This window comes from Clupea harengus, chromosome 4 (assembly GCF_900700415.2).
Source record: "Clupea harengus chromosome 4, Ch_v2.0.2, whole genome shotgun sequence".
NCBI lineage: Eukaryota > Metazoa > Chordata > Actinopteri > Clupeiformes > Clupeidae > Clupea > Clupea harengus.
The window spans coordinates 2,473,193-2,483,192 of record NC_045155.1 but is presented as its reverse complement, the minus strand read 5'-3'; the positions used below and the strand labels follow the sequence as shown (position 1 = coordinate 2,483,192).

General features: G+C 49.1%; 1 protein-coding gene across 5 annotated transcripts in view; it reads left to right on the top strand.

The window, feature by feature from the left end:
* The window catches only part of znf385a (zinc finger protein 385A), a 44,486-nt gene that overhangs the window by 11,928 nt on the left and 22,558 nt on the right, over positions 1–10,000 (top strand). For 2 of the 5 annotated variants that reach the window (XM_042707580.1, XM_042707582.1), the window contains 2 exons: positions 1–100; positions 8,110–8,220. The exon at positions 1–100 is cut by the window's left edge. In XM_042707580.1, the coding sequence (XP_042563514.1) occupies positions 1–100; positions 8,110–8,220 (211 nt within the window). Of the gene's footprint in view, positions 101–3,654; positions 3,879–3,928; positions 4,700–8,109; positions 8,221–10,000 lie in introns of those variants that run through there. The other 3 variants (XM_042707581.1, XM_042707579.1, XM_031565772.2) reach the window with 3 other exon arrangements.

Here is a 10,000-nt window from a genome sequence, read left to right as displayed (position 1 = left end):
CACGATGATCCAGTCCCACCTGGACATGAAACCCTTCCTGCAGTTCCCCATGGACACTGCCCCGCCCCACAGCGTCGGGCTCTTCCCCAACTTCAACGCGGTGAGAGTCCCAGCTTCCCACGGGGTGCCTTACGCAGGGGAACCGCCCATATTGGCCAGCACTCTAACATTAATAAGTTAATCATAAAACCTCCATGATATATGACGCGGATTAATGTCAGGCAAGCGGTATGCACCCCCCCCTGTGCTCCGTGCATCAGCTCAGCACTCAGCTATAGGGGTCTCTGAAATTGACGAATGTTTAGTTGTTTCGTCCGTCAGCACTGAGTTATTGCTAATCTTTTTGATTAGGGGGGGGGGCAACGACGGCCATTTTCCGCAATCAGCACTTTTCCTCCCAGTGCACTCACCTCACTTCCCAGATTGCTTTTTTTTTGAGGATGCAGATGGTCCGTGACGCTCGGCGGAATGACGAGAGAGAGAGAGAGAGAGAGAGAGAGAGAGAGAGAGAGAGAGAGCGTGAGTGCGGCACTTGGTCGTGTGCGGACCTGTCGCCAGGCGTGGCCAACTGCTCTCCCCATCAAAGCAGCAGGAAGAGCACCACACGCGGCTGGCTATATTTGCTGTGCTCCAGTTGGCTTGGGTCTCTGCTAGTACTTGTTGCTGCGTTTAAAATATGGCATGGCCTCTGGCAGCGTGTCCTGAAACGAAAAAAAAAAAAAAGAAAAGAAAACGCCGCCTGCTCCCGGAATCGGTGCCAAATTGATGAATGTTTTTAACCTCCGGCTCTCCCTTTTCAAATTCTTTTTTTAATCGCCCTTAGAACAAAGATTTCACATGTATGCGTGAAATAAGAGTTCCATCTGAAAGCATGGGTCAGTCAGGGCAGTTAAGCACAGGCCCTCTAATTAGCCGGTCAGCCCGTCGTAGCCTGTCACGGTCTGAATGAATCCCATTTAGATGAAGCTTGAGGTGATACCCAGTGTGCTGCTCCTGTGTTAATAAATCTCTGGGCCAGTTCTCAGGGGGAATCCAATGTGTTTCTTAGTGCCAGACGGGTGGAACGTCAGTGCAGAGACAGACTTGGACAGAAAGAAGTTTCTCCCTTGCCCAGTAGGTGGGGCTGTTGCAGAGGCTCAGAGGACAGGTTGACCTCATGCACTAGGACAAAGCTGACAACAACACACTGCAGTGCTACTGCTGCTGCCGCTGCTGCCTGTAGGCTAGCGAGGGAGGTGACATTTACGGGGGCTTGTCGTCACACGTAGTGACAAATGTACAGTCGCAGGGGAGACAAGAAAACAGCGGTCATAGGAAACACTAGTACCTGCAATGCCTGTGTCAGACCGACATCTTTAATGGCAAAGTGAGCCAGCATAAAGACATTATCCCCAGACAGTCGCCGGTACAACTGCCTGCCTTGTTAGTGTGCTTCACTGGAAACTCAACAAATGCCATACAGCTACACTCCTGAGCAAACGGCGGGCTGCAGAGCATTCAATTAGTTTATGGGTCGTAAAACAATTTGTGGTTTTCTCTTGGGGGGGTGGGGGGTTGCGTTGGGGTGGGGGTGGGGGTGCACTTCAAACCCGCGCTCTTAAAGTCAACCTCAGCGGCGCACCTTATGACGGGCTCTCATGTGGGACCTGGAGGCAAGGGAGTTTGTAAACAGCTCGAGGGCGTACTTCCTCTTTCTCCCGGGCTCCATGACGGAGGCCTCCGTCGCTGGGGGGGCAGAGCTGAGGGATCTGTCTGAAGCAGGCGCCTCGGTTCGGGGAGTGAACTCGTTGTGACTTATCAAAGTGGAATGCGGCTTGCTCTGCTTAAGCCATTGCAATTTTGTTGGATCTAACCCGAGGGGTGTATAATCCACGAACGTCTTTTTTCCCCCCCCCTCCTCTTTTGGATCTCAGAGACAGGTATTACACAAGTCTGAATGGAATGTCTTCTGTAGTTGCGCCATGCAGTGTGGTGCATACCAAGTTGTATGGATTACACTTTCCGAGACGTGCCAGGTGTCTTCACAAATGGGAAATTGTATCGAAAAGTTTTTCTTATTTACGATGATATGCAGAGGAGGAGAAATGACTTTCAGCAGCATTTCAACCACAACGCACTGTGCTGGCACTAATGATTAATATGAGTATACTCTATGGCGAGAGCCACTGGGCTGATGTGCACTAATGATTATTATGAGTATACTCTATGGTGAGAGCCACTGGGCTGATGTGCACTAATGATTATTATGAGTATACTCTATGGTGAGAGCCACTGGGCTGATGTGCACTAATGATTATTATGAGTATACTCTATGGTGAGAGCCACTGGGCTGATGTGCACTAATGATTAAAATGAGTATACTCTATGGTGAGAGCCACTGTGCTGGCTGGATTAAAATGAGTATACTCTATGATGAGAGCCACTGGACTGATGTGCACTAATGATTATTATGAGTATACTCTATGGTGAGAGCCACTGTGCTGGCACTAATGATTAAAATGAGTATACTGTATGGTGAGAGCCACTGGGCTGATGTGCACTAATGATTATTATGAGTATACTCTATGGTGAGAGCCACTGTGCTGGCACTAATGATTAAAATGAGTATACTCTATGGTGAGAGCCACTGGGCATGTTTTTTGGATAGCAGGTGAGGTGCTGTCGATCAGTGTGTTTTTGCTGGACTGCTGACTGGCCCTGTCTCTGCGGCTCCATCCGGAAAGCACACGGCAGCTTTAATGTGACTTTAATGTGATTCGCCCTCTACCTGCCTGTCTCTGCCAATATACTCAGGGCCGGTGACGCGTCTGCATCATTTACAAGCAGCAGCTGGGGGCGAACCGGCTGCCTAAGGTGCCCAGGGTGGGAGGGAGGGAGGGAGGGAGAGAGAGAGAGAGGTAGGGAGAGAGAGAGAGAGAGAGAGAGAGGTAGGGAGAAAGAGAAAGAGGTAGGAAGAGAGAGAGATAGGTAGGGAGGTAGGGAGAGAGAGAGAGAGAGAGAGAGGTAGGGAGGTAGGGAGAGAGAGAGATAGGTAGGGAGGTAGGGAGAGAGAGAGAGAGAGAGAGGTAGGGAGAAAGAGGTAGGAAGAGAGAGAGAGAGAGAGAGGGAGAGGGAGAGGGAGTGTGTGCTTAGGCAGCATAATAAAGGAATTTCCGTTGAAGGTGTCTAATCAAGCAGCTCAGGTGCAGACTTGTTGCCTGCTCACCTGCTGAATCCTTAAAAGAACCCGTCTCAAGAAAAAAAAGAAAAGGAGAAGAACAACAACAAAAAGATCTCCTTTCTACCGTTCCACTTCAACTCCCAAAAGTCCTCCCGCTTTTCAGGAGCTTTCCACAGTGCTGTCCCAGACAAGACATTCACCAGTGAAGACATTAAGGCATGAAGCCATCGCATGAAGTCTCTTACCTCTGCTGACCCTATAAGGGTTCGTGAGCGACAGACAGTTTTACTGATGCTCTTCCTCTTCGCTTCGTAAATACATCAGGAGGGACTTTGATTTAATCTCGATATGTTTTGGTGAGTTCCCTTTTAGCCCTACTGACTTCATTTCCCCACACACAGGCATTTTAGGAGAGGGTGTAGTCTGCCTCACATGTGATAGTTTCTCTCTCTCTCTCTCTCTCTCTCTCTCTCTCTCTCTCTCTCTCTGCATGTGTGTGTGTGTGTCTGTGTGAGTCTGTGTGAGTCGGTGGGAGGCAACAGGAGGGAGGGGGAGCTGGCAGAGTTCCACAACATTAGATAGTGAGAGAGTCGTGAGGAGAAGAAAGGGGTGGAGGAGAACAAGGAGAGAGAGAGAGAGAGAGAGAGAGAGAGAAAATAGAGAGCGAGAGAGAGAGAGGGGGAGTACATGACATATTCCCTGCATCTGGACACACTGAGTGAGTATTCATGTGACACAGTCAGCGTGTGTGTGTGTGTGTGAGAGAGAGGAAGAGAGAGAGAGAGAAAAAAGGAGAGGGAGAGAAAGAGGAGAAAAGAGAGGGGAGAGAGAGAAGGGTGGAATAGCACTAGCGGGGAGTGAAAAAGAAAGGAGGAAAAAGCAGAGAAATAGCAGAGGAGAGAAGGATCAGAGCCCAGCAGCGAGGGATGACTCTTCTGAGAGGTGTCAGCTAGCCAGAGGAAAGCCAGAGGAAAGCCAGAGCTGACAGGAGGACAGCAGAGACATTAGGAATGGCAGAAGCATTCCAGTCCACAGCGCGTGGAGCCTAGGCAGGGGAGGACAACAAAGGAGGGAAGAGAGAAAGAGAGAGATTAAGAAAGAAAGAAAGAAAGAAAGAGAGGGAAACAGATGAGATACATGCGCTACAGACACACGTGGAGCTGGAGTAGGCGTGTGCACTCTAGCCTACCTTTCCCATAGGACGCAGGAGAGACAAGAATACATGCGTGTGTGATTGTGTGTGTGTGTGTGTGTGTGTGCGCACGCGCGCGCACGTGTGTGTAGGTCTAAGAGCGTCTGGCGTGGGAAGAATCAGGTGCTACACTGAGTGGGGTGTACGCAAAGGATTTGCTTCGGATGAGAGACACCCCACACACAAACACACACACACACACACACTCACACACATTCACACACACACACACACGCTCACCAGCACGTAGAAGCCCACAGACAAACACTAACACACACTTACACACACTTTCTCTGAGGCGACGACCAATGCAGCTCAAAGCTTCAGGCATCGGGGAGGATTCAAAGGTGAGTGCTCACCAGCAGCAAAGCCAGGCTAGAAAGGAGCAAGGTCTTTTATTTATACCTTTGGGTGCTGTCGAGTGGACAAGATTCAAAGGGAAATATCCAGCTTCAAAGGAGGTTTCATCTGGAATCCCATGGTTATCTCATGTACTACCAGGTTTGTGTGTGTTTGTGCGTGGGTGGGTGTGTGTGTGTGTTTATGTGCGTGGGTGGGTGGGTGTGTATTTGTGTGTGTGTGTGTGTGTGTGTGTGTGTGTGTGTGTGTGTGTGTCTTTGCGCCACAGAACAGTATGTTTGCTGCACTTGGAATCGAGTTTGCTTGCTCCTGCAGTGCAACAGGAAAAACATTCTAAAGCATGCATCAGTGAGAGCAGAGGAGAGCATCGTGGATTTACTCCTCTTTCTTATCCCGCCTTCGTTCTGTTTTGAAGATCAGGCCATGTTGTCAGCTGAGGTGCCTGGTGGTTATTTGGAGGTGTGCGTTTGTGTGTTTGTGTGTGTGTGTGTGTGTTTGTGTGTGTGTGTGTGTGTGTGTGTTTGTGTGTGTGCGCGTGAGTGTGAGCTTTTTAAGGCTAAGCTTAGCCCGTGAAGCTTGAGCTCTCGGCTCCCCTGAATTCCAACTGATCCTGCTTGATCGGGTGTGTGGGGTACAGCGCCTGTCAAACTGTGGAGCGTGCGGCTGTTTCTTTCCCATTAGATGGAGGTCGGTGGGTGTGAAGGTGGCAAAAGCGACAAGCAGGAGAAAAAGTGTCTAGTTTACAACCAGGGTTGTGCTACAGGACAGGGCGGTAGAGCAATGGAAATAGAGGTGCGTGTGTGTGTGTTAGTGTTAGTGTAAGTGTGTGTGTGTGTGTGTGTGTGTGTGTTAGTGTGTGTGTGTTAGTGTGTGTGTGTGTGTGTGTGTGTGTGTGTGTGTGTGTGTGTGTGTAAGTGTGTGTGTGTGTGTAAGTGTGTGTGGAAGTGTGTGTGGGTGGGTGTTTGGTTCATTGGTTCATTGTACAGAATTGGCTGTAATTTACTGTGCCTTTGTATTGGCTGTTCTGAACTAAATGAAAGTACAGTATGATCGGATTACTGTAGCACTGGCATGTAGTGTGTTTTTAGAAACTCTATCTTCACATTTGAATTTTTTTTGGGACTTTTCATCTGAAGAGGACAGTGTGCTGTGGAGAGAACGGAAGGTCATTCAATGGTGAAATGTGAGGGCTATTTTTGCTCTGTTTGACAAGGCGTAGTGGAGCCAACCGCCGCGATACAGGCTCAATGCAGGCTGGAGTCCAGTAGGCTTTTAGAACTTCATTAAATGGCCTGTATTTGTTTGTTTTGTTTGTTTTGTTTTGTTTGTTGTTTTGTTTTGTTTGTATAACCAGCTGTTTGTTGAAGACACCTTATCCTTGAGCCCACAAATTACCCAAAAAAATCCACCCTACTTGGCAAGTCTGTGTTTATAAGCAATGTGTTTCCTGCTGAAGAACAGTGTGAAAATGTATCAGCTTTTGCTGCCTTGCTTGTTTAGCTAATGGGTAGCCTCGGCTAATCCCCAGAGGTTCACAAGAATGAAGAGAGCGAGAGGCCATGATTGTGTGTTTGTCCCGCTTCTCTCTGTGAGCCTGAAGGGAACGCTGCAGATGAGTGGAACCCTGATGAAGGGAGAGGGAGGGAGAGAGAGAGAGAGAGAGAGAGAGAGAGAGAGAAAGAGAAAGATGATGGGTGGAGGTGAGCCAAGATAGATAAGGAGGCGAAATCCCAGGATGTCCGGCCTTCAGATGGTGCCTGTCTGTGCTGTCACCCTGCTCTCTGTCTCAAGTGTTTTCATTTATTTACTTTTTTCAGGGGGGTGGGGGGGGGATGGGGGGGGGGGGGGGGGGGGGGGGGGTTGCCTAGCTACAAGCCCCATGCCGATTTTGAAAGTGTTTTTGTTTGGCTCAGAGAATATTCATTTCAGCCGCTCCCTTGCATGTCAGGCAAGTGGAGCTGTTTTTAGCAGACTGCCTTGTCAAACCAATTGTTCTTAGATGCTGGTGTACAGAGGCATACCTCCCATCCCAATTCATTTTTTGGAGGCCGGCTGGAAAAGTATGTGAGACTTCTGTCTTCTGTAAGCAGAGCCGAGGCTGTGAACATCAACAGGAATGCAATGTGCCTTGTTTACTGCGTCCATGAATGTTACAATGTGAAGGTCCTCAGACTGTGAAAAACATTGCCGTTAAAAAAGGCTGTTAGTCTAGTATTTTTTTCAACAAAACAAATGTCACCCCTTGTAAATGTAAAAGACAGTTAAGCAAATAAATCCTCCTGTTACTGTCACATCAATACTCCCTTGCCGTAAGGCACTAGGCCATTAATTAGAATGGAAAGCCTCCATTGAGATGGATTGCCAAGCAGTGCTTATGCCAATTAATTGTCATCACAGAGCAAATTGAATCTCAACCACGCTAAAATAAAGGTTGCAGACCCTTCCGCAGGTTGGGCTCCCGCTGGTCATTGTCTGGAGCGCACCCTAAGCAGGGGCTTAGCTGCTGGCGCTATATGCCAGCGCTAAAGCTAGCCAGTTAAATTTACTCTGAAAGCCAGCTCCCCCCCACCCATCTCCAAACACACACAGACATACACACAAACACACACTCACACACACACTCCCGATGATGGACACCCCAGCTGAAACAATTAGAACAAGGGGATTCACGGTGTACATCACCCAGCCCGCGGGTCACGTCTGACAAAAGAGTTAGCATTAGCGCGCCGCTTCTAGCCTTGTAGGAAACAAATGCCAACTGCCAGATGGCCCAGGGCTGCCGCTTGTCAAAATGATCCGTGAACTGTCTGCACCTCCAGAGTGGCCCCGCGCTAAGGCACCAGGGTTAGTGCTCGTTTTTGCCTAGTTAAGGGGGACGGATGCAAGAGTAATGGTCCTAGTGAGTGACTGGGGGGGGGGGGGGGGGTCTCTGTCCGTGTCCCTCAGTCGGACTCGTTCTGTCTTTTGAATGTAAGACAGGCTGGAGGCTTCTTGCACAGGTGCCCTAACCCCTCTCTCTGCCTCCCTGCTGTGTCAGGCTGATCGCACTCACCGTGGTCCATCATCATGATTGATGACCTTGTCTATATTACAGACGCTCAGTTCACTCAGTGGAGTCACATTTCTCATCTCCTCTACTTTCTCCTTTCTCCCTCTGCTCTTCCTCCATCTCTCTCACTCACTCTCACTCACTCTCTCCCTCTCTCTCTCTCTCTCTCTCACTCTCTGTCTCTCTCTCTCTCACTATCTCTCCCTCTCTCTCTCTCACTCACTCTCTCACTCTCTCTCTCTCTCTCACTATCTCTCCCTCTCTCTCTCTGTTTCTCTCTCTCTCTCTCTCTCTTTCTCTCTTTCACTTTCTCTGTCTCTGGCGGTGTCTTTCTGTCCCATTTCTCAGATGGACCCTGTGCAGAAGGCTGTGATCAACCACACCTTTGGAGTTCCATTGGTCAAGACCAAACGACCCATCATCTCCTGCAACGTCTGCCAGATCCGATTCAACTCTGAGGTGAGTTTATGGGCTTTTCATTATGGGTGGCTTTGTGTGTGTGTGTGTGTGTGTGTGTGTGTGTGTGTGTCTGTGTGTGTGTGTGTGTGTGTGTGTGTGTGTGTGTGTGTGGTGTGTGTGTGTGTGTGTGTGTGTGTGTGTGTGTGTGTGTGTGTGTGTGTGTGTGTGTGTGTGTCTGTGTGTGTGTGTGTGTGTGTGTGTGTGTGTGTGAGCTCCACGTGCTCTCTCACTATGGTTGAACTGATTGGGTTGTTTCTGGCTGGCCTCCTGATTTCTCTGTAAAAGCAGTGTTGGTGTACGTGGTGCTGAAACCTCCTGTATTTCCACGTCTCCAACATTATGGCTTTGTGTGTACTGTGCATTGTTTTTTTTGTTTTTTTTTAAAGCTGGAAGCACATTTCCATACTTAGTACAGCATCCAGCCCCCAGAATAAAGCCAACCTCTGGAGCTGTGATGGCACAGTAGTGGAAGGAAGGTTCTTTTGTTGTGCTGGAAGCTGACAGCGTGAAATGGGATCTTTTTTTCGTCCTCGGATTTCAAAGAACCTTTTCTTCTACGTCCCCCATCAACACCAAAAGTTGATTAAGATCTGGGGGTGTGGGTATGGAAAATAATTTCAGTTTGGCTTGCTGGTGAATTTCAAACCCTCCAGCTACTTAAAATAAAATCCAGCAATGCGGCTGCCATGTTGGCACACAGTATTTGGATGGTACGCCTGAAATAGAATAATTGCATGCTTTTTGCCGCTGTTTACTTTCACTAATCTTTATTAATCCGTGAACAGTCAGCTTTTAGGGTGTTGTTAGGCCCTTGAAGGCGAGGTTCTTTTTTTTTAGAAAAAGAGAAAGCGTGCAACGGATAGGGTGTGAGTGGGAAAACAGCACAAAAGAAGACAGAAGAAGAAAGGGCTAGCAGCCTGGATCTGGATTATTTTGCTCTGGTGGCAGGCAGCTGTGGCCTCTTGAGGCCTGTGGGTCAGCTGTGCGGCCAGAGGAAGGCCTCTCCCCTGAGCCTCTCGCTGGGCCTGGGAGTCGGCCCTGCCACCCGGGCTATTTTTACCCACCCCGGGGCTGTAATCACGGCCTGGCTATGCGGTCTCCTCAGAGTGCAGTGCTGTAATCTTATGGGTCCTTGTCGATTCAAAATACACACACAGACACACACACAGACACACACACACACACACACACACACACACACACACACGCACACACACACGAGCCCCAGCCACAGGTCCAGGGGTGTCGTGGCCGTGGTGGTAATGCTGGTGGGGATTTGGTGTGGGTGAAAGCCTGCTTTTTTATCCTGTGCCTCAGGCAGTGATTAAGGAGCAAGGGATGGGGGATGGGGGGGGGGGGGGGGGGGGGGGGGGGTAATTAACACTCATCTTACGACGGGTCAGTAAATGTTGTATCAACTTCGAGCGGAGGTGGCTATTTCAGGGAGGGGTGGGAGGTGCTATTTTAAGCTGTTCATTTTTTCTATATAATCTTATCAAAATGTAACAACAAATCCTATTTGATCCTTCGCTTTTGATTTATTTCCTTAATGGGTGTTGGTATAAGTAGCGGCCGTAACCCAAGACGTTTGTGAATCCTTGTGTATCGCGCTGGAGGCGGTATACCAGGCTCTGCTGTCAAGAGGAGCCCCTCTACTTATAGCCCCTCTAGTTACACGAGTTTGACACATACTGCGCGCATGCCTGTAAATATTGACGCATGCCAACCAATAAAACATTAAGTACCCCACCTCTAAGAGGACATCTAAGACCCGGGCAGC